This window comes from Barbus barbus (assembly GCF_936440315.1).
Source record: "Barbus barbus genome assembly, chromosome: 34".
NCBI lineage: Eukaryota > Metazoa > Chordata > Actinopteri > Cypriniformes > Cyprinidae > Barbus > Barbus barbus.
The window spans coordinates 5,963,237-5,987,711 of NC_136762.1; the positions used below are offsets into that span (position 1 = coordinate 5,963,237).

The 24,475-nt window shown below is 36.2% G+C and overlaps 4 protein-coding genes across 4 annotated transcripts in view; all 4 read left to right on the forward strand.

Annotated features, from left to right (window-relative positions):
* Positions 1-5,058: 5,058 nt before the first annotated feature.
* LOC306853779 (chymotrypsin-like protease CTRL-1) lies at positions 5,059-8,497 on the forward strand (the record flags this gene model as incomplete). Its single annotated transcript, XM_079391426.1, has 7 exons — positions 5,059-5,104; positions 5,239-5,438; positions 5,561-5,640; positions 5,855-5,936; positions 7,750-7,930; positions 8,062-8,192; positions 8,336-8,497. The coding sequence occupies 7 exons, from the start codon at positions 5,059-5,061 to the stop codon at positions 8,495-8,497; spliced, it is 882 nt and encodes a 293-aa protein (XP_079247552.1).
* A 1,158-nt stretch (positions 8,498-9,655) lies between these two features.
* On the forward strand, positions 9,656-12,556 carry LOC306854066 (chymotrypsin-like protease CTRL-1). Its single transcript, XM_079391866.1, has 7 exons — positions 9,656-9,734; positions 9,951-10,054; positions 10,203-10,282; positions 10,383-10,464; positions 11,493-11,673; positions 11,774-11,904; positions 12,001-12,556. The coding sequence occupies exons 1-7, from the start codon at positions 9,689-9,691 to the stop codon at positions 12,160-12,162; spliced, it is 786 nt and encodes a 261-aa protein (XP_079247992.1). The 5' UTR covers positions 9,656-9,688; the 3' UTR covers positions 12,163-12,556.
* A 1,911-nt stretch (positions 12,557-14,467) lies between these two features.
* Positions 14,468-18,534, forward strand: LOC306853782 (C3a anaphylatoxin chemotactic receptor-like; the record flags this gene model as incomplete). Its single annotated transcript, XM_079391430.1, has 2 exons — positions 14,468-14,471; positions 17,540-18,534. The coding sequence occupies 2 exons, from the start codon at positions 14,468-14,470 to the stop codon at positions 18,532-18,534; spliced, it is 999 nt and encodes a 332-aa protein (XP_079247556.1).
* Positions 18,535-22,434: 3,900 nt separating this feature from the next.
* Positions 22,435-24,475, forward strand: part of LOC306854166 (chemerin-like receptor 1) — a 3,803-nt gene continuing 1,762 nt past the window's right edge. Inside the window, exons 1-2 of the mRNA XM_079391983.1 lie at positions 22,435-22,508; positions 24,257-24,475. The exon at positions 24,257-24,475 is cut by the window's right edge and continues 1,762 nt beyond it. Coding sequence (XP_079248109.1) covers positions 22,505-22,508; positions 24,257-24,475 — 223 coding nt within the window. The 5' untranslated portion in view covers positions 22,435-22,504. The remainder of the gene's footprint in view (positions 22,509-24,256) is intronic.

The following is a 24,475-nucleotide window of genomic DNA, read 5'->3' on the forward strand; positions in this document are numbered from 1 at the left end:
CTCATTTTAAAGAAGACCCATGGTAGATTATTGTTGAAGTAAAAAAAAAGTTTAAAAAGTGAAAAAAAATCATACAGGTTTAAGTTTAGTCAAGTCAAGTCAAGTCACCTTTATTTATATAGCGCTTTTAACAATGTAAATTGTGTCAAAGCAACTGCACAATATCAAACATATCACAATATCAATATCAAACATATCACAATATCAATATCAAACATTGGCCTCTGGCCAACAAACCAGCAGTTCAATTTAACTGCAGCAAAGTCAGATTGTAAGGTCTCAACTAGTTCCAGTGGTCATTTGGTAATTCTGTATGTTGTCTGAGCGTTGGCATCCTCTGAGGGGTTGGCATTATCTTTTCTCAGGTGTTCGGTCATCTCAGATCATTTAGGGGTTGGATCCAGACTGAAGCTTCTGTCATTCCTAATTACCACGGGATGTTAATCCCGTGGCAGAAACAGAGACAAATAGAAACATAATTAGCGTAGCTGCTGTTCCATCCCAAGCTAAAGAATAATAATAATGTACATTTGATCAGATATACTACAGTACAAGATTATAAAATGCATTATGTGAATGCTTGGCTAAAGAGATGTGTCTTTAATCTAGATTTAAACATAGAGAGTGTGTCTGAACCCCGAACGTTATCAGGAAGGCTATTCCAGAGTTTGGGAGCCAAATGTGAAAAAGCTCTACCTCCTTTAGTGGACTTTGCTATCCTAGGTACTACCAAAAGTCCAGAGTTTTGCGACCTTAAGGAGCGGGTTGGATTGTAGCGTGGTAGAAGACAAGTTAGGTACGCAGGAGCTAAACCATTTAGGGCCTTATAGGCAAGTAATAATATTTTGTAAATGATACGGAACTGAATAGGTAGCCAGTGCAGAGACTGTAAAATTGGGGTAATATGATCATATTTTCTTGACCTTGTAAGAACTCTAGCCGCTGCATTTTGGACTATCTGTAGCTTGTTTATTGAAGATGCAGGACAACCAGCTAGCAGTGCATTACAATAGTCCAGTCTAGAGGTCATGAATGCATGAACTAGCTTTTCTGCATCAGAAACAGGTAGCATGTTTCGAAGCTTGGCAATGTTTCTAAGATGGAAGAATGCTGTTTTTGTAACATGGGAAATATGATTTTTAAAGGACAAGTTGCTGCCTAATATAACACCCAGATTTTTGACTTTAGAGGATGTGACAGTGCATCCGTCAAGTTGTAAATTGTAATCCAAGAGATTCTGTGTATTGTTTTTTGGTCCAATAAGTAATATCTCTGTCTTATCTGAATTTAATAGGAGGAAATTATTGGTCATCCAATCTTTTAAATTTTTTACACAATCTATTATCTTAGATAGTTTAGAAGTTTCACCTGGTTTTGTTGAGATATATAGTTGAGTATCATCAGCATAGCAATGAAAACTAATCCCGTATTTTCTAATAATATTACCAAGAGGCAACATGTATATTGAAAATAGAAGAGGACCTAGGACTGATCCTTGTGGTACTCCATACTTTACTGGTGATAATTGTGATGACTCTCCATTTAAATGAACAAAGTGGTAGCGATCGGACAGGTATGATTTAAACCATCTTAAAGCCTGCCCTTGAATACCAATATGGTTTTGTAGTCGATCTATGAGTATATCATGGTCTATAGTGTCAAACGCAGCACTAAGATCAAGTAATACTAGCAATGAGATGCAGCCTTGATCTGAAGCAAGAAGCAAGTCATTTGTAATTTTAACAAGTGCAGTTTCTGTGCTATGGTGAGGCCTGAAACCTGACTGAAATTCCTCATAGAGATCATTTTTTTGCAAGAAGGAGCACAATTGAGCAGACACAACTTTTTCTAAAATTTTTGACATAAACGGAAGATTTGAAATGGGTCTGTAATTTGCCAGTTCATTAGAATCTAGTTGTGGTTTCTTAATAAGAGGCTTAATAACCGCCAGCTTGAATGGTTTTGGGACGTGACCTAAGGCTAACGATGAGTTAATAATATTGAGAAGAGGTTCTTCTGCTACGGGTAACAACTCTTTCAGTAGTTTAGTGGGTACAGGATCTAATAAACACGTTGTTGGTTTAGATGTACTGATAAGTTTGTTTAGCTCTTCCTGTCCTATAGTTGTAAGGCACTGCAGTTTTTCTTTGGGTGCGATGAATGAAGCTGAAATACTAGACGCAGTAGAATCTACATTTGTTATTGTATTTCTGATGTTATCTATTTTATCAGTAAAGAAATTCATAAAATCATTACTATTAAATTGTGAGGGAATATTTAGATCGGGCGGTGTCTGTTTATTTGTTAGTCTAGCCACTGTGCTAAATAAGAACCTTGGATTGTTTTGGTTATTATCTATGAGTTTGCGGATATGCTCTACCCTGGCAGCTTTTAGAGCCTGTCTATAGCTGGACATACTGTTTTTCCACGCAATTCTAAAAACTTCCAAGTTAGTTTTTCTCCATTTGCGCTCAAGAATACGAGTTTCTTTCTTGAGAGAATGGGTATAACTGTTGTACCATGGTGCAGTACATTTTTCTCTAATCTTTTTCAATTTGAGGGGGGCAACAGCTTCTAATGTATTAGAGAAGATAGTGCCCATGTTGCTAGTTATTTCGTCTAGTTCATGTGTATTTATGGGTACACAGAGCAGTTGAGATAAATTAGGCAGGTTATTTGTGAATCTGTCTTTGGTGGCTGGAACAATAGTTCTGCCCAGACGATAACGCGGAGCCATATAATTAATATCAGTAATACGCAGCATGCACGATACAAGGAAATGATCAGTAACATCATCACTTTGAGGTATGATATCTATATCGGTAAGATCAATTCCATGCGATATAATTAAATCTAGCGTATGATTAAAACGATGAGTGGGCCCGGTGACGTTTTGCTTGACTCCAAAAGAGTTTATTAGGTCAGTAAACGCAAGTCCTAGCACATCATTTGTATTATCAACGTGAATGTTAAAATCTCCGACAATTAGCAGTTTATCAACATTAACCAATAGATCTGAGAGGAAATCTGCAAATTCTTTTAGGAAATCTGTATATGGCCCTGGCGGTCTATACACAGTAGCCAGAGCAAGAGATAGGAGAGATTTATTTTGCATATCTAACAGTGTAACATTAAGCAGAAGTATTTCGAATGACTTAAACCTCCTGTATCCTGTTTTCTGAGTAACATTGAGAATATCACTATATATTGTTGCCACACCGCCGCCACGGCCAGTCTGACGGGGCTCATGTTTATAACAGTAGCTCGGTGGAGTAGACTCATTTAGACCAAAATATTCATTTGGTTTCAGCCAGGTTTCAGTCAGGCAGAGTACATCAAAATTATTATCTGTGATCATTTCATTTACAATAACTGCTTTGGGTGCAAGTGATCTAATATTTAGGAGCCCAAGCTTCAAAAATTGTTTTTGTTCATTTATTTTGTGTTTTTCTGGTTTAATCACGATCAGATTTTTTCTAGATCCTGCATTAAATTTATATTTTGACCTCGCTATTCGGGGGACAGACACAGTCTGTATAGATTGGACAACGCGGGTACTTCTATCATTTAAGTGGGTAGAACAAAAGTCATTTGAGAATTGGCTTACTAGTCAGATGGAGCGTAGCGTCCTGGAGATGTTGTCCGACAGGAGTTCCGCTCCGACTCTGCTGGGGTGCAGGCCATCAGCACGGAAAAGCCTAGGACGCTCCCAGAAAAGATTCCAATTATTTACAAAGAGCAGTTTCTGTTCTTTACACCATGACAATAACCATTCGTTTAAAGCAAACAGTCTACTGAACTGAAAAAAATTTCAGAAAGAAATTCATAAAATCATTACTATTTTTGCTGGAAAAAAAAAAAAAAATGAATCAAGTTTATGAAAATGATTCATGAACAATATTTAATATTTTATTTTATGAATATTTTATATATGAAACATGTTGAACTCTAAACCTGCTAGAAAATCAAAGCCATAAATCTAAACAAGTTGTGTTCCAAATTTGAGGTTGATATCTCAAAAAATGAACTTTCAGTAAAATTTCGTTTGGGTACCAAATTTTCCCCATTAGATGCCAGCAAAACTCTACTGGTGCACACAGTGCTTGGATTTGTGATTTACAGTAGAGTTTTTCTTTCTCAAATATTACAAACACACACACTTTTTTTATGACACACATACAAACCACACTCTATACCAGTTGACATCTATACCAACACACCTACACAATAATAGCTTGTAACATAGTTGTTACATTGTTATAGTAGATGTTTCAATTCATACTTCACATTTTCTTTGGTTTGTCCAAAAAAAAAAAAAACAATTACACAGGACTGAGATGATCATGGAGATGAGTTGCTTCATTCATCTCTTATCAACACTAGTTGTTGGGCTGAATGAGCATGAACATGTCATTGGGGTTATGAAGTGGCGTCCTCTTTCAAAGGTTTGTCCAGTTAGTTTATATGAGTATGTATGTGTGAAAACCACTTTTAGCAAGTTTCAAACATGTTGTAGATGGAATTAAGAACCTAGCCAGTGTACTTTCTTAACAATGAATATATATATTTCATCCTTCCCCAAATGCATTTGTAAAAAGTATAGTATTTTACAAATTAATTTGTAGTGCACTAAGTTTGTGCTTGATGAAAGCATGCAATTAGTTAGTATAGACATGTCAATCTATTTTTAGTATACTTATCATGAAATAAATATATTTTAAATACAATTAAGTATATTTATTTTTCACTAGGGAATGCATTCATGGAGAAAGAAATGTAGTTACAAAGGAAAAAAGAGTTTGTTTTCAGAAAGGCAGGTGATATCCCGTTGTTTCTGTTTGGCTGACCCACCTATAACAGTCAGTTGTGTGAGGACAAGAATAATAAAAAAATGTATTGTTCTTTTACTCATATAATGAATACAAACATTCCTGAGCTCCTCCTAACTGAATGAAACACCTGTATGAATTGCAAAATCTAACAGATACTTGAGAGTATATAAAGCAGCGGAGAAACCTAATGTAAACAACTGAAATATTTCAGGTGCTTGTGTACAACATGATCTGGATCATAAGCTTCTTTGCATTGGTGACTTCCACTCTGGGTGAGTTTTTATGATAAAAGGTGACACACACACACACTCGTATAATATATACATATATATATACCTATAGGTCTACAAACTTGACATGTTATTGTGATACCTTTTTTCATTTCTTTGTTTATGAACTGTAATAGGATGTGGAGTGCGTCAGTCTATAGGGCGTTACCCGGCAGGTGGAATTGCCAAAAGATTTATAAGTTTTGAAGAGGATCTGACAAAAGATCTGCCAAAAGATCTGCCAAAAGATCAGCCAGAAGTTCTGCCAGAAATTAATGTTGTTGGGGGACATCCTGTAAATATTAATCACTTATGGCCCTGGCAGGTCTCCATACAGGTAGAGTTATAAGTTTAAAGACACAATCTTTGTTTACACTACTGGATCCATTTCTAAGAGTATCCTAGTGGTGATGGGCCTCATTCTCTAAATAATGATGAAATTCTTTATATTTGATCCAGACATCAAGAGGTCAGCACTTCTGTGGTGGTTCCCTGATCAACGAAAACTGGGTCCTCACTGCTGCCCACTGTTCGGTTCAGTAAGAACCTATCTATCTATCTATCTATCTATCTATCTATCTATCTATCTATCTATCTATCTATCTGTCTGTCTGTCTGTCTGTCTGTCTGTCTGTCTGTCTGTCTGTCTGTCTGTCTGTCTGTCTGTCTGTCTGTCTGTCTATCTATCTGTCTGTCATTTCATCCAGGTATTTTAGGTTTTAGACTTTTCCTGGTTTGTCACTGTCTTTTTAGGCCTGGAAATGACTATGTGGTCCTTGGACTGTATGACCGTACTGTCACCAATGAAGGTACTCAAGTCAAGAATATTGCCAAGGTATCATCTTCAATTATATTACTGTATTAAAACAGAAGTTAAACTTTTAAATGACTCTATTCCAAAGTTTGGCATCGGTTTGGGGAAGTTTTTATTTGATTTTTTTCATATTTTTGACAGAAGGCTCTTCAAAGCTACATTTATTTAATCAAAAATACAATAAAAACAGCAATTTTGTGAAATATGATTTAAATGTAAAATTAGTTTTCTATTTTAATATATTTTACAGTTTTTCTCAGTTGCTTTGGTGCATTTCTCAGATCAGAAATGAAATTCTCAAAACTACTTGTTCAACCTCCACATCATCTAGTCACTTGTGAACATCATAAAAGCAGTTTCTCATTCTTTTGAACAAATTGCAATTACTTTGCTACATTCATGCAACTGATTATGTACATTTGTCTGCAGTTTCCTACATTTTCAGTTGTTAATATCATGTTGCTCAAAATGTATTATTCAGTTCTCTGTGCAATAGCCTTTCCCCTCAAAACATCTAGTCATTAGTTCATCGTATAAGTTATTAAATGCAAAATGGTTGATCTAGTTGCCATAAACTGTTAAACATATTTTCTACACATTTCTATTAGACTTTGTAAGTTTGCCATGAATTGTGCAGGTGAATCTTGACTTTCACTAATGAAGAGAATATAGATCAACCAATTATAAACCAGTTCTCTGAAATTGCTCAAAGGTGCATCTCATGAACCTTCAATTGGAAAGCATATATAGACAGAGGACAACACAAGACTTACAAATTCTGGATGGACATCCAGAAAACAATCAGGGTCAACAGCCGAGAGGAAGAAGAGGAGTAAGGATTTATGGTGGAAGGGTACAGACAGGGCAAAACAGAGGAAGAGACAGAAGAGGCCAAGAACAGAGGCACCTATCAGATGAAATAAGGGCCACTATTGTGGATCATGTTGTCAATCATGGCCTTACAATGGCTGAAATGTGCAGCTAAATATTGAGAGATCGACCATATCCTCAATAATTCAAACATTTTGAAACAGTCTCTTTCAATCAATATCCCACATACAGTAATGTGTAAATTTGTACTTTTGAAATGGATATATGGCATACATAAGAATCGCAAGCCTTCTGCATTTCAGTACAGTAACTGTCATCCAAACTGTTGCCATAGCTTACAGCAGGTAATACCAACAGAGTGCACTGTTATAATGACAACATGACTAAGCATTTTGCCTATTTTGTTTGTGATCAATGACACAAGGACTATTCATTCTGATGGCACTGATATATTCATTGAGATAAATACTAATTTTTGAGAGATGAACTAAAGATTTTGAGTACGTTACAGGTTTTTGCAGGAAATCCATTGCGCAGTGCTGTTTGTACGAATTGTTTTGAAAAATCCACATACTTCTTTGCAAATATTAAGGATGATTCGAGAAATGCACCAAAGTGACTGAGAAAAACTGTAAAGTCTAAATTATTCCTGTGATGGCAAAGATGACTTTTCAGCAGCCATTACTTCAGTCTTCAGTGTTACATGATCCTTCAGAAATCATTCTAACTAAATCTATTCTATTAGCAGTGTTGAAAACATTTATGCTACTTAATATTGTTGTGGAAACTGTGATGCTTTTTTTCAGAATTCATTGATGAATAGAAAGTTCAAAATAACAGCATTTATTCAAAATAAAAATGTTTTGTAACTGTAAAATGGTTTTACTGTCACTTTTGATCAATTCAAAAGTCAAATGTGACAGCATCCTTGATGAATAAATTCATAAAAAAAAAACAAATTGCTACATTACAAACAAAAGAGTTTTTCTTTCTACACTTATAGGTCATCACCCATCCTGCCTACAACAAACTGACCAAGTACAACAATGATGTTGCACTACTGAAATTGTCCAGTCCAGTAAAGATGACGTCCAGTATCTCTCCTATATGTCTGCCTAGCTCCTTACGCATCCTCCCTGGGACTTTGTGTGTTACCACTGGCTGGGGAGCAACTGAAACTGTCTGTAAGTCTGCAATTCTTATCACCTACAACAGAACATTTTCAAAATACCTATAACTCCTTGATTTACTAGAACTAGATAAACTGCTGAACCGTTCAGACACTCATTGTCTCACATTATTCTTTTGCTTTTAGCAAATCCTCGTTTTCTGCAGGAGGCCACTGTGCCGATAGTGAGTCAAGCTCAGTGTAGGGAGTTTTGGGATAGGAACAGAATCACTAACGCCATGATCTGTGCTGGAGCCTCTGGAGCCTCGTCTTGTAAGGTATCAAGATATTACACACATGCTTTTAATTAAAGAAAAAGATTCTAACTAAATTAATTAAAATGTGAAATAGCAGCTCACAGACAGTATAAAAGGGTCTAAACTCACAATGTTGATCACTGATGTCTGTGTGTCCACTGCAGGGTGATTCTGGTGGTCCTCTGATGTGTGAGAGTTCAGGCGTTTGGTACCAAGTGGGCATCGTTTCCTGGGGCCACGAATCCTGCCGCACTGACGGTCCAGCAGTCTACACCCATGTGTCTTACTTTCGCAAATGGATCAATGAAGTTATTAGATTCAACTAGAGCACCAGCTTGAGTCTCATGCCTAACAGTTTTGTTTTTTCTGTGTCTGAATATGTATTCATTAGTCCAGTGATCACTAACTTATATATCCACAATGTTTCATTTTAACAACCTATTGACTATGCTGAGCTTATGTATGCATACATACTGAATAAATATTAAATAAATAAAGCTTTCTGGTATGCCTTTACTGTTTATTACAATGCACAAGCACACTAATTTGGGTTCACTGGAAGAAATCAAACTAAGTGGCATCTGCAAACAATGGTGCTAGAACTTTCACCATTTGGGAATGACTTGGATGATTTATAGTAGATGTATAACATCAGTTTCCTAATCCAGTGCAAGGTTTTATATTAAAAGTACATAGTGTGTTAAATTAATTTCTCAGGATCAAATCCAACTAAAACGGAAGAGCTTGTTAAGTCATGTCTGTTTATGCACTTCTGTATTTTGCCAGTGCTTTTTAAAAAGCTATCCATCATATGTTTGCATTGATTGAGAAAAGACATTACACACTTGTCTGCTTGTCTGTGTTGTCCTTGTAGAGCATGATCATGGTTCCAATACAAAACCTGTGCAGACTTTGAGCATTCCCAGGGTGTCAGCGTTAAAGTGAGTAACACTTTGTAACCTCCTAAGCATTTTCCTAGAATCCCCAATGATTAAACATCTTTTCACATTATTTTACGGTGTTAAACAACCACAAAACATCCTGCAGAATAAACAACAAATTAATTTGTTTAATTATTTAGCATATAAGAAAGGAGAAAAGATCTATAACCTTTTTTTTCTTCTTTTTTTTTGCATTTTCGTTCTTGTATCTTCTGCTGGAAAGATTATATGGGGTCAACAAGAACTTCAGGTTATATATTTACAGGGGAAAGAATAACATCTCAGGTGTCTCAATGCTACACTTGAATGCATTCAGGAAAAAAAAAAAAGTTTCAACAAAGGTGAGAAGCCGACCTTTTTTCTCAGTTGACCCATTTGTTCTTGTCAATATTTCAACATACTTTTTGTCACATGACTGTACTAAACGAGATATGAATGTTCCTGAGCTCTGAGATCCTACCAGCTGCATGGAAGCACCTTGATGAATTCCCATTTTTATCAGATGCTGCATAGAATATAAAGCATGGGAGAGACCCAATGGGAACAGCAGAAGAACTTTAAGTACTTGTCTCCACCATGCTCTGGATCATCAGCTGTTTTGCATTGGTGGCCTCCACTCTGGGTGAGTTTTCAAAGTTTGCAATGAGGGTAGTAGGAGTCAGTGTCAACCTGAAGATAATAATGACTCTAAAACATAATTGACAGCATTTATATATATATATATATTTTTTTTTTTAATCAGAGGACTTTCTGAGGTTCAAGATATAGTACTATAATAAAACTAAAAAGTGATCAAGAACTGACCCATAATTGTATGTTTTTTCATGTACTTACATAGGTTGTGGAGTGCCTGCCATTAAGCCAGTAATTAGTGGCTACAACAAAATTGTTAATGGAGAGAATGCAGTGCCTGGCTCCTGGCCCTGGCAGGTCTCTCTCCAGGTAAATTTTATTAGTTTTAATTATACATATTAAATTGTATAGAACCTTAAAAAGTATAAGTTGAGATGCATGGAAAATTTAATATTACAAACAATGTGTTCATCATTCCCAAAGTTATATCTTTTATATTTAATGATGCATGAACCAGCAATCCAATGGCTTCCATTTCTGCGGAGGATCCCTGATCAACCAGTACTGGGTGGTCACTGCTGCCCACTGCGGTGTCAGGTAAGAACGTTTGATTTGGTTTTACTTCATTAACATACCCTGCCTGAGTCTTTACTGTGCTTCTATTTTCAACTTTTCCTGTCTATTCTTCCTACCCTAGGGCTGGATATCACTATGTTATTCTTGGAGAGCATGACCAAGGCTCCAACGCTGAGCCCGTTCAAGTCATGAGCATCGCCAAGGTATAAGCTTTAATGATATCAGTTCAGCATCCCTTTACTTTGAGTCACTGTCCGCTGATAATATTGCTGTGGTTCTATGATATCATTGGCATTAGCTCAAGAGCCACAGGGTTTTTTCATTCTGCCGCAGTTAAAAATATTGCTTGCTTACTTCTCAGAACCAGCACACGTGATGGGATCTTACAAATACTTGCGTCAGACTCCTTTAGCCATTGTGTCATGTCTTAGATTTTTTATGTTTCTGTAAATGTTTTTTTAACATTGTAAGTAATTGTCAATACTGCCTAAAAGATAACACTAATATGAAAAAAAGATGAGTTTTTAGTCAAGAGGAAAACTTTAAAGGCCGTTATGTCTATACGTTTGAGGTCACTAATATGTTGGGTTTATAAGTTTTGTATAACAATTACAGTACCATTCAAAAGTTTGGGCTCAGTAAAATGAATATTTTCATTCAGCATTTGATTAAAAGGGACAGTAAATATATTTATATAATGTTACAAACTATTTTTATTTTAAATAAATGCTGTTCTTTTGAACTTTCTATTCATCATAGAATAATTTTTCACAAAAATAGCACAACTATTTTCAACATTGATAAAAATAAGAAATGTTACTTGAGTAGCAGATCAGTTTGATTTCTGAAGGATCATGTGACACTGAAGACTGGAGTAATGATGCTGAAAATTCTGCTGTCATCACAGGAATGAATTACATTTTAAAATATATTACAATAGAATATAGTTTTTTTAAATTGTAATACTATTTCACAATATTACTGTTTTTACTGTATTTCTGATCAAATAAATGCAGCCTTGGTGAGCATTAGAGATTTATATTTAAAAAAAAAAGAAAAAACATTTAAAAATCTTGCCAAACCTACAGCTTCTCTATCTTTTCCTCAAAACCTATAAATATAATATTTAACCATTATCATTTAAATATAATATTTAATCATCTACTGTGTCTAAAACCTATGAAGTAACTTTTAAAAACATCTCATACAGTCAATTTTCTTCCCATTTTAGGCCATCAGCCACCCTTACTTCAACGGAAATACCTTCAACAATGATGTCACCCTGCTCAAACTGTCCTCTCCAGCCCAGCTGACATCCCGTATCTCTCCTGTGTGTTTGGCTTCCTCCTCCACCAGCATCCCCTCCGGCACTCTTTGCGTCACCACTGGATGGGGCAGAACTGGAACCACCTGTAAATTTATCGTCATCATCATCATCACTTAAAACATTCAAATGACTTCTAAAATGACAAAACGTGGTTTGATTTTCTTCAAATTGCTTTGTTTTTATAGCAAGTCCTCGTATCCTACAGCAGACAGCACTGCCCATTATAAGTCCTGCTCAGTGCAAGCAACATTGGGGTCAGAGCAGAATCACTGATGCCATGATCTGCGCTGGAGCCTCCGGTGTCTCCTCTTGCCAGGTATATGAAGACAGATACCTTAATATTTAAATGCATATATATACAGTGCTATTGTCCTGATGTGTCTATGTGTATGGGTTCGTCTGTCAACTACAGGGTGATTCTGGTGGTCCTCTGGTGTGTGAGAGCGCAGGTGTTTGGTATCAGGTGGGCATTGTGTCCTGGGGCAGCACCGACTGCAATGTTCGCACCCCAGCCATCTACGCCCGCGTGTCTTATCTCCGCCAATGGATTGACCAGACTGTCGCATACAACTAGAGTTCTGACTCTCTGGACATAATGGCAATAAAAATACGAAAAAAAACACACACATTCTAAAGATGCTTAATGACTCAAGCAATTAAAATAAAACCGTTTAAATGTGCTATATATGTGTGTGAGTTAAAGGGGACCTATTATGCTACTTTTTACAATATGTAAAATAAGTCCCCAGAGTGTGTATGTGAAGTTTTAGCTCAAAATACCCCACAGATAATGTTTTATAGCTTGTTAAAATTGCCACTTTTAGGGTATGAGCCAAAACACTCTGTATTTGAGTATGTTGCTTTAATGCAAATGAGCTGGTGCTCTCAGAGAAGAGGGCGGAGCTTCAAGAGCTCAAGCTCCTGCATTAGTAGTGCTAGCCTTTGCAAATAAACATTCCACGATTAGTACAAGCCTGTTATCTTTACAGAAAACATACGCTGTTTCAAAGTCAGTCATCTGATTATACTTTGCATAATAAATTTGCGTTTATGAATTACACAGACGGGAGCACAGCGGGATAAAAATAACAACATAGCTGGTCTCATGGTGTATGGCATGCTATCACAAACTTTATAAGACCCACTCGTGATTATGAGCTCAATAAACTCAAGCGATCGACTCGCATTGCTTTCATATGCAACTTTTAACTACCACATTCCTATTCACGATCATTCATGAAGACAGCACCAGACAATGGTAGCTTTAGCATCATTAGCCTTACACAGTGCCAAGAAGCTCTTTCAGAAAGGCAATTTGGAAAACAAACTCGTAATACTTACTTTGTCTGGAGCTGGCGTTCTCACACAAAGCGTTGGTATTGATCCCTACACATATTGGGGACTTTACCGATTTTTTCCAGGACATTTCCGTAGACAATGAAACTTAACCACAGTGTCCTCAGCGGCTCAGATGGAGGGAGTCTAATGGAGGGAGTCTATGCATCTCAAAACACAACACTTGAAAAGCCTCTTTGGTGCTGACATTGTTTATCTCCAGCAGCTACAGCAAGTAATCAGTAATGGCGGAGGCGGACCACAGCTTCTCACTCAGGGCTGTGTCTATGCTTATAGGGCAGCGTCACAAATGGGTGGGACTGAAGATGAACACATCCATATTTAGAAATACCAGTCAATTAAAAACACATACAAAGTGGTATTTTGCATAGATATCGCCATAGTATCATGTCCACAAATAGAGGTTGGATAGTACTGTGTTGCACCACTGCGTTTATTGAGACACAGACAAACATAAATGGTAATAAACAATATATTACAATTGTTTCTCTTCTGTTGATGTACTGAGCAGCCATATTGGATTCTGAAGTTGGAGTTTTTGCTATTCCTCCTACATTCCGTGTCGGAACTCCAGTTGCAAGTTCCTACAAGGAACTCGGAATTTCCAACTTCTGAGTAAAAGTGGAACATACCAATCGTCTGAATGGTTGTTGGTGCTGGATGGGCTAGTCTGAGTATTTCAGAAACTGCTGATCTACAGGGATTTTCACAAATAACCATCTTTAGGATTTACAGAGAATGTTTCAGGAAAGAAAAAAAAGAAAATATGTAGTGAGTGGCGGTTCTGTGTGTGAAAATGTCTTGTTGACACCAGAGGGTCAGAGGAGAATGGGCAGACTGGTTTGAGCTAATAGAAAGGCAACAGTAACTCAACTAACTACTTGTTACAAACAAAGTATGAAGAAGAGCATCTCTGAATGCATAAATGCTTAAAGTTAATGGGCTACAGCAGCATAAGACCACACCGGGTATCACTCCTGCCAGCTAAGCACAGGAAACTGAGGCTACAATTTGCACAGTCTCACCAAAATTGGACAATAGAAGATTGTATAAAGGTTGAAAAATGTTGCCTGGTCTGATAAATATCAATTTCTGCTGCAAATTTGGATGGTAGGGTCAGAATTTGGGGTAGACAGCATGAAAGAATAGATCCATCATGTCTTGTATCAATGGTCTGGTCCATATATGTATGTGTGTGTGTGTGTGTGTGTGTGTGTATATATATATATATATATATATATATATATACACATACACGCACACGCACACATATAAATATACATACATATATATATATGAATAGACTGGGCATTTTTATTTTGCCTGTGAGAAATATATAGGCCAAAGAAAAATACCCTGCCAAATCATGCAGTTATTCTTAGTAAATCAACCACAAAGTGCGCATGTAATATCCTCCATCCACCCGTGTGCTTTTCATATAAGTAGAGGAGATCCTGTTTCCAGCTGTTGATTATTTGGCCAAGTTTTTGTGAGCACTGACAATACAAACCAAGCTGCAGAAAATGGGTAAGAGTTTCATTTGTGCAATATTTCAATATGATTTAATATGGTTGTTTGTTATTATTATTAAAAATAACATTTATATTTACGTTTCTTAATTTACTTTTATCTAGAGCAGGGGTGCCCAACTCTGTACCTGGCAATCGACTGTCCTGCAAAGTTTAGCTCCAACTCTAATCAAACACACCTGCCTTTAATTTTCATGCGATCCCGAAGACCTTAATTCGCTGCTTCAGGTGTGTTTGATTAGAGTTGGAGCTGAACATTGCAGGACAGTCGATCGCCAGGAACAGAGTTGGGTACCCCTGATCTAGAGCGACTTACAGTTGAGGAATACAGTGAGAGATCATCATAAGGAGGCAAATAGACACAGGAAGGTCTTGCAATACAAGTTTCAGACATCGTTCAAGTTAGAATGCAGTCAAATATTTGCGAAAGAGATGAGTTTTCAGCATTCTGTATGGAGGTGGAAAAGTATTAAAAGTAGATGAGAAATCCATGAAAAGTATTCTGACTTATTTGACTTATCTAAATGATGATGAACTTTATTCAAAAGAGTAAGAGAGGAATCCACAGTGCCCCGATTTGCCTGATAGGCAAACTGCAGGGGATCGATAAACCTCTCAATTTGGAATGACAATTCCTTACACACGATGCGCTTCATACATTTGCCAAGAACTGATGTGAGCGCAATAGGACGAAAGTCACTTAATTTTACATGAGGTATTTTAGGTACCGGGATAACTATAGAATTCTTCCAGGTCAATGGTACAAAGCCATTGTCTAAAAAGATTTGAAACATCTTTGTATACACATATCCCAGTTGTTCTGTGCATTCTTTCAAAACTTTACTCATTTGCAAAAAACACGTCCTTGCATGTTTGCTTGCTCGCGCTGTCATGCTGTTTCTCCCTGAGAGCATGCGCATTAAGTAAATGAAATTGTTAAGTAAAGGAAAGTTAAGTAACAAAGTGTAAACGTAATACAAGTAATATTAATATGTAATTTAAAGAAATAGTTTAATTTAGCTCAAAGGGAATCATTTATGATTTTATTGGGATTTGAACAGAATCAGTGTTATGGCGATTCACTGAACGAGCCGTGTAACAAACGCTGCACTGGATATTAAAATCCAAAATATAGTGAAAACACTATTAAATAGCACATTAACAAGATCGGCAGATTAAGACATTAACTTGTGAGCACAAAACACAAGATACTTCTCTTTTCAATATAACTCAGATTTTATTTATATAAACCTAAGACATGTAAACTAATCTAACACATGAACACAAGCATTCACATGTTGCAGGAAGAGAGAAAGTAAGGAAAGGATGAGTTTAAGAGAATGGAAATGTGAAATCCCAAGTTTACAGAAATATGTTCAATTGCATAGACCTGAACAACCATCAATCACTTATTAATTGAGTTTCTCAATGAGGCTAAAATTGATATTAACTGCACCTGATTCAGTTAGAATCTGGAGGTGTACTTGCTTGCTTTGCCTGTATAACGGGGTTGTGTCGTCGTTGCAGACAGGGGGTTCCCGAAGTGTCTGATTGAGTTCAGTAGTCTTTGAAGTGAGGTCTTGGGCGTTGGCTGAGGATGCGGAGTTGATCTGGTCGAAATTTGAAGCGAGTACAGTCGGAGCTGGACTTTGTAGCAAACTTACATTAGAACACGAAACTCCACGGAAAGAAAAGAAACTAAAGTAAAAGAATAAAAGGATGTAACGAGACTAGGTTGGTTTTCTTTCCATCGTGGGAGCAGCTGGCATGTGGGCCAGAGCACACTCAAAGAGCAGCACGCGGTGGCAAAATGTGAAGCAGAAAGAGTTTTGAAAAGAGTAAGTAAGAGAAATAAAAGATGGTGTCCTGAGCTTTTAAACTCGGCTTTCAGACCGTCCCATCTGGATGTCTTGACCAATTAGATACTGTCCTTGCTTGGGGCGTTGGTTTGTGTCTCCACCAAATCATAAATCAACTTGTTATCTGTTCAGTCAGAGGTCCGAACTTTACAGGCTCTGGCAAAATATACTTTTTGAGCAAGATTTCTATAACAAGACTATGATGCATTTGACAAAGAATTGATTGGGAGAAACATTTAAAGCATGAATTTTCAACCTCTTACATACTAAACATGAATAATAATCCTTCAGCTATTAGCACTACATAAACAATGAGGGATTAAAACAAGGATATTCAGATGTGTGTTACATACACAATATGCAGTTATGCATAGAAATGATTAGTTTCATTAAAAATTGAAAATGAAAGTCTTTTATGTAGTTCTATGGAGAACGAAGGCATGTTCTTTTAGACAAAGGAATTTAAGTCTGTTTTGTCTTGTATGGGGGAAGACCTGCCCAAGAGAGTCTGTAGCTCATGATTTCCTATCACAGGTTTACATGTGACGGCCATTTCTTTAAACATCAGTCTTGATTCCTTGCCCCAAATTTGACAGTCTCTTTCCTGAATTGGAACTATCAATAAGTGTTCTTTTGTCTCAATGTTGCAAGCTGTTTTGTGAAAGAGGCTTGCTGGTTAGATTGCTTGCTTCAAACTAGATTTATGACGTCCTGTTTCCTTAAGGCCTCTCTGCATTCCAGCTCCTCAGGTTTCAATGTTCTGATGCATCTTAAAATTGTCTGATTCAGTCTCTGATATCCTACAAAAGGATCATCTAGTTTTTTTGTTTTTTATTTTTTGAATGAATTTTAGTGATGTTTTGTGCACATAAATTATGTTAGTAAATGAGACACAGAAGCCTAATCTAAAGCCATACATTAAAAATAATTAACTAATTTCTGTAAATGGGTTTAATTGCTGGTAATAAGGATCCGTTCACTCATAACATGTTGCATAAAATGCAACGCTAAAAAGCTCAACTTTAAAAACAAAGCGTCTCAAATCCTTGCATTTTTCTTCCATTCTACTGCTTTTCAATGCAAAAATGATGGTGCAGTATTTCAAACAGAGAAATGTGTTGTTAGTCAAATGTGCCACAAAATGATTCATTTGCATGTTGTTTTGCTGCAGAACCAATTCTCACTGCACTTTTATCTCTTTGTATAGTGTGCATCAGTTTGGAAAATGATAATCTGACGAGTGTCTCCGTGACACAGGCGAACGAGGGCTTTTCAAGCATCCAGATCTTCACTATATGCATTTACCTCATCATCTTTGTCTTGGGCTTCATTGGAAATGGGCTTGTCATCTTTGTGACTGGCTACAAAATGAAGAGGACTGTCAACTCCATTTGGTTTTTCAACTTGGCGATTGCGGACTTCTTTTTCTCCTTCGCCCCAGTTATACGCATTGTCTTGATCTTTGGCAAGCCGCTGGGTTACGTTTTGTCCAAGCTTCTCTCTTTCATGACAGAGCTAAATATGTTTGCAAGTATTTTTTTTCTAACCGCTATCAGTCTGGACCGATGCCTGTGCACATGGGTGATTGTGTGGTCACAGAATAAACGAACTCTACTCAAAGCCAGGATCATTTGCATGATTGTGTGGATTTTATCTATCGGCTGTAGTGTTCCATTTGTCATCAATTTCTGCACCAAGTATATAGACTTACAGTCTCTCTTCACATACAGGTTTATGGTGGGCTTCCTCATCCCCTTCCTGATCATTGCATCTTCATATATAGCTATTGGAGTGCGAGTCAAACGTCTCACAAGGGGGAAGCATCTCAGGTCCTACCGTCTTATTATATCTGTGGTTCTGGCCTTTTTCATATGCTGGTTCCCTTACCATATTCACAAATTGTGTTTTATTCCATTAAATACTGTAGAGAATAAGCAGGATGTCAATGTTCGAGAAGTAATATCTAAAACTACACCTTTTGTGGTGTGCCTGGCTTTTCTAAACAGCTGTCTGAACCCCATTCTCTATGTGTTCATGTGCGAGGAGTTTAAGAAGAAGCTCAAACAGTCTCTGCTGCTGGTGCTGGAGACGGCTTTTGCTGAAGAACATCTGGACCTTCTGGGTCACAATGACAACAAAAGACCCCAATGCTTCTTTGACCAGCTACAAAGACAAGAAAACAATAATAAAATCGATCTCTAAGTTGATAATGTAGTTTATTGTCTTACAATTACTGATTCAGTTTGTGTTGTAAATAAAAGTGTGTCAAATGTGTATGTACAGACTTATGATCAATGAAGTCCGTGTCCCAAAAATAAATCTCTGGATTTTATCTGTACAGTGAAAGTTTCTCCTTGGATGTCCCGTGTCACAGGATAGTTGGCCTATCTTTCGATAACGTGTCACCTGGTAGGGAACACACTTCTCTCTGCACTCATGATTCAATTTCAGATTGCAGGAATAGAACTTAAAATTGCATATAGTCAATAAAAATTGATTTCTGTAGAAGCATATTTCCCTTCCTACTCCATCCCACCATCACTCTTTAATAAGTAAAGGGGAATTTATCAGCAGTTGTTAATGTCAACTGAAAAGAGAACATGCAAAGAGGTTTTAGGGGCTTCAACGCAGACTGAAGATATACAGAAAATGAGTCTAATTTTATTCACACTGAAAAAAAAATATTCATTGAATTTTTTTAAGGTAAGTGGCTGCAGTCAATTTATTTAAGTCAACTAAATTTGTTTATTTAAATGTAGCTAAAATAAATTGAATGCAACCACTTACCTTAAAAAAAATATATAGTATCATTTTTTTCAGTGCATAAATGGTGCCTGCTGAAAGAATATTGTTATTTTTCATTCTCTGTGAAAATGTTAATTAGAAAAATTCCAGAAATCATTTTTTATATAAAGGTGTGTTCTTAACTGCAGCCAGTGTTCCAGTGGTTGTTTTTAGCTTTTTTATTTTTATTATTTTGTTTTGTTTTATGACGGTTACATTTATTTGTTTGTTTGTTTATTGCGTGATTATGCTTTATATTGCCTTTTGTACATATTACTGTCTCAGACCCAGACCTTTCACTTCAAAATATGAAAATCCATCATAATTAAATTACTTAAAAATGATTTTCCAAACTACGATTATCTATACAAAATGAAATCTCCATACAATATTTATTATGAAAACAAATGAAGATCAATTAAAATAATTAAAAAAATTTAAATGTTTGCTCTGTTTTTCCTAATTCAAAAAGTGTATAAATATTATTTAAATGTACGTAAAATAAATACATTTTTATATCAGAAAATTTTTCCATCACAGAATATTATTGTAATTTGAAAATTGGTTAAAATGAATGAATGAATGAATGAATGGCCACTGCTCCAGCTGTGTCTGTCTGTCTGTGTGTGTGTGTGTGTGTGTGTGTGTGTGTGTGTGTGTTCAGGATGGGATAAATGCAGAGCACAAATTCCGAGTATGGGTCACCATACTTAGCTGTATGTGACGTTACTTTCAATTCTCTGAATGTTTCTGTTTTTGTCGATTTCCCATTCATTTCCTATGGTCGGTCATTTTTGAACAAAGAGCACAAGTGTGACTATTTTTTTTTACGACCATTGCTCGAATCACATTCCAAATGCCATAAAAGTCACCAAGTTTGGTAACATTCCGATGAAGCTGTGATTTAAAAAAAATTCAAAACATTAAATCTTTCGGTCAAAAGTGACCGAAGAGCACTAGAGGGTAACATGTTTGCCAGCATCTTTCTGCTAACGACTATCAGTCTGGACCGATGCCTTTGCACATGCATGGTCGTTTGGACTCAGAATAATCGAACCCTGTTCAACGCCAAAATCATCTGCAAGATTGTATGGGTTTTATCCATCGGCTGCAGCATCCCTGTTGTCATCAATCATGCAAGAACAGAGCCTAAAGGAATCTTTAACTATCCTACATCTATACATTCCTACAAGTCTTTAGTCAAATATAGGTTCATAGTTGGCTTCCTCATCACCTTCCTGATCATTGCATCTTCATATAGCTATCAGCGTGTGAGTCAAAAACCTCAAAAAGAGGAAGCAGCTCAGATCGTACCAGGTCATTGTAGCTGTGGTCCTGGCCTTTTTCATATTTTTTGCTTCCTTATCATATCCACGTGTTTTATTACATAAGTGCAAAGAGAATCGGTGGAGTGAGTCTGCTAAAGAGGTTTTGTTAAAAACAGAAGTTGTAGTGAACTTCCTGGCTTTTCTAAACAGCTGTCTGAACCCTATATGTGTTCATGTGTGATGAGTATAAAAAGAAGCTCAAACAGTCTCTGCTGCTGGTGCTGGAGATGGCTTTCGCTGAGGATCATCTGGACTTCAAAGTCTCAAAGCAAACAAAAGACATCCCTATCTCTATGCTTGCCAGCTGCCAGGATGAAAAATGAAGCCATTAAAATTATCTAAACATTTACAACTCTGCTGTCTTTCCTTGATAGCCGCCACTTTTATGACTTATACAAATGAAGTTGAACAAAATAAACAGCCTTAAACTGCATTATACCAGTGGTAAAGTTGAATCAATGACTCAGTCTCTTCTATTTTTTTTTTTTGGGGGGGGGGGGGGGGGGGGGGTGTTTAGAAAATCTGGCTTAATCTTGTTGATTATTTTAATACAACATTATCTCACATCATACATTTTATGGCATATGAAAAAATACTTATTTTCCCAAATGCAAATCACATACAGTTAGAAATGATGAGCCTGTTTACACTGAAAAACGTAAATATCTAGCGAACGTGATTTCACCAAGTACAATGTCTTCCTGGATCGACATCCCAATCAACAAATCAGATTTGAGGAATAAATTTACAGGAAATGTTTAGGTTTACAACAAATGTTAGGTGCTTCTGCACCCTTGTTATTCAGCTATCATTTCCCTCCGATCCTTGGGATGAATTATGGGTAGGGGTAGGGATAGGGTTAGGTATATGTTTTTGGACAGTAGAATGCTGTTCCAGAATCAAATATCAGTCACACATTGAATTAAACATGAAAATCTCTAGTATTTTCCTGTAAAACATACTCAAGTAATCTTTTTCCTAGAGGTACTTGGAACCGTCCTGCTGCAGTCATTCCTTTACTGCTAAAAAGTGCAAAGCATGCGTATTTATATGTAAGAGGAAACCAGAAAAGACTGGCATTGCTAAATTGATTCTAGTCGACACTGGACTGGTTCTCTTTTGTGAGCATTCAAGAATGAGTCAGGGATGTACCAAACTATGCTCCAAACTTGGAAATGTTTAAAAATGAAATTCTTAAAAGCAACTTATTAAGATGGTATTTAATGATATTAAACTTCCCTTTTGCCATAAATCACCTCACCTGTTCTTACTGTATCACATATGGGAACCCTCTACCAGTCTAAATAATTAAATAGAAAGGATTTTTGGATATATTGTCTTAGGAATAAGCATAGACATAATTTTTTTCCTGTATGCAAATCAGGTTTTCATTTGTATCATAATACAAAAAGGCCAAAATCTCTCCTACACACAGTGAAACTTACAAAGACTATTTATAGTGAGCCATATGGAGCCATTAAGGTGCTTTTTGTCCATTTTGAAGATGGACAGATGACAAACTAGTCTTAATGGCTTAAAAGGTCTGCCATTTTATTGGTCCACATTTATTCGTTTAGCAGATGCTTTTAACCAAAGTGAGTTGCATAAACGATCAAGGCCTCTAGATGGCGCCATCTGCACTACTTTTAAACACTCAAAAAGAAAAATAAACTATATTATGAATAGAATGTGGCAAGTCAAATTTGCATTTCAGGCTTAAAGCACCAATGTTAAGCTGCAGAACTAATTATCTGCTCTCCCCTTCATTTTTGGTGGCTGTTGTCATAAATATTCTTTATTTCTTTTTTATTTTTTTATTTTGTTAATCAACAATATTAATTATGGTTCTATTTTGGGTCCCCATGGAAGACTATTTCCTTTGAAAGCTGATATTCAAAATAGTTTTCTACAGAAGCGTAGTTCCCTTGTTGCATCATCACTCCACCCCACTCTCTCTTTCATTTAAGTAAAGGGGAAACAACCAGCAATTGTTCATGCAAAGACGTTGTTGGTAGCTTTGATAACACACTTGCAGGAAGGACAGACAGAAAGGACAAAAAATGGGTAAGAATATTTATCTTTGCAATATTCCTGTTAGCTATTTTTTTTTTTTTTTTACCTATATTGTACCTAATCCAAATTTGAGTTTTACTGAGACAGATATGATGCCCTATGAAAAGAACTGGGTGAAGTGTTTTGGTTTTTTTTTGCTGTAAAAATTCCTCCACCCCTTTGGTTGGGTTTCATTATCTTAACCTCTTCTGTATGATTGATTTGATCAAGATTAAGCAGCGTTAGGCTACCAATGAAGTAGAAAGTTTAGACTTTAACCCAGCAGAAATCTAAGAATCGTCTCATCATCTGTCCCTGTTGTTGTTACTCAGTGTGAAACCCTATTTTAAGATTAAATTACAAACAAACAAAAAAACAAAAAAAATGTGCATTCGTTTTTGGGACTTCAGTAACATGCTTAGTGCGTGCCATGTTAGCCAGTAGTGGTTAAAAAGCTGTGGTCATACAGGATGCAACCTTTTGCAACTGTATTAATGCAAAAGTTATTTGCTTACATGCAAAACAGGCTGCAAGCAGTATCGAGCTCAGAACAACAATAAAATATTGTACATGAGTTATTGTACATTGTACATGAGTTACAGCCTTGCCTGTTTAATGACTTGTGCTTTATGGTCTTATGATGCATGTGAATTGTGCAACGAGACATTTCTGACAGTCTTTTTAATTTAACAGCTGTAGACAGCAAACAAAATAATTAGTTGAGTTAAAAGTACTCTCATTTATTCTTATGGTTTAAAAAAAAGTTTAATTTTGTGTTAAAAAAAATTATAATATGTATTTTAAATGATGCCCCCTGGTGTAAGAATGAGTAAATCCTTGTATTATAATAATTAGCAAACATTTGATCCCCATAATTTTGATAATGAAAATTAGATTAAACATGATTTTTATCTTGAGCATGATTTACAATGAGTAGAAATGTGTAAAAGTTCTAACTGAACAATAATAAAATTCATACTAAAAATCAGAGCTGGAATAATTGTAATAAAAAATGTAAAACATGTTTTGAAGACATACAACAGCTTTATTCAGAAATGAAATTCATTACTAACAACTGTCTTTTCCTGAGCTGTTAACTTTGGAAGATTGTGTCTGCCACAGGATAAAAGAAATGAAATTAAAAAGGGAACTGCAACTTCTTAATCACACATTTCAGGCATTTGTTCTTGCAATTCTGAATTTATATCACACAATTCTGACTTTCCCCCCCAAAATATTGAGGGAAAAAAACAGAATTGTGAGATGTTATAAATTATAAGATATAAACAACTCACAATTCTGAGGAAATGAAAAAGTCAGAACTTTGAAATAAAAATATACAAATTTTGAGATAAATTTATTAGATTTCAATTGCATTATTTTTTATTCCACGGCAGAAAACAAAATTAATTACAAGATGTAAACTTTCGTGTTCATATCTTGCAGTTCTGCATTTTTATCTCACAATTCTGTTTATATCTTGAAAATTCTGATTTCTTTCTCTGAATTGTAAGAAAAACAAGCCCAATTTGTGAGATAAAAAAGTTGGCATTATTTTTTATTTGGTGTCAGAAACGGGCCTCCTTGGTTAACCACTGCAACACCATCATTGAGTCAGTGATTTGAACTTGTGAACTATATCAATTGTGTTTGTGAACGAATCATTCTAGTTGACTCAGTTTTCAACTCAAAACTCAAAGGAAAGAATCAGAAATGTTAATTCTGTCACAAACCATTGTCTTTCTCTTTTCTTTGTGTAGCGACCAACAGTGTGGGGCAGTTGACCAACTCAACGCAGATAGTCTTATCAGAGATTGAAATCTTCAATATATTCATATACTTTGTCGTCTTTGGTCTGGGTATTGTTGGAAATGGGCTCGTCATATATGTGACTGGCTACAAAATGAAGACCACCGTCAACTCCATTTGGTTTCTCAACTTGGCGATTGCAGACTTCATCTTCATCTTAGTCATCATCC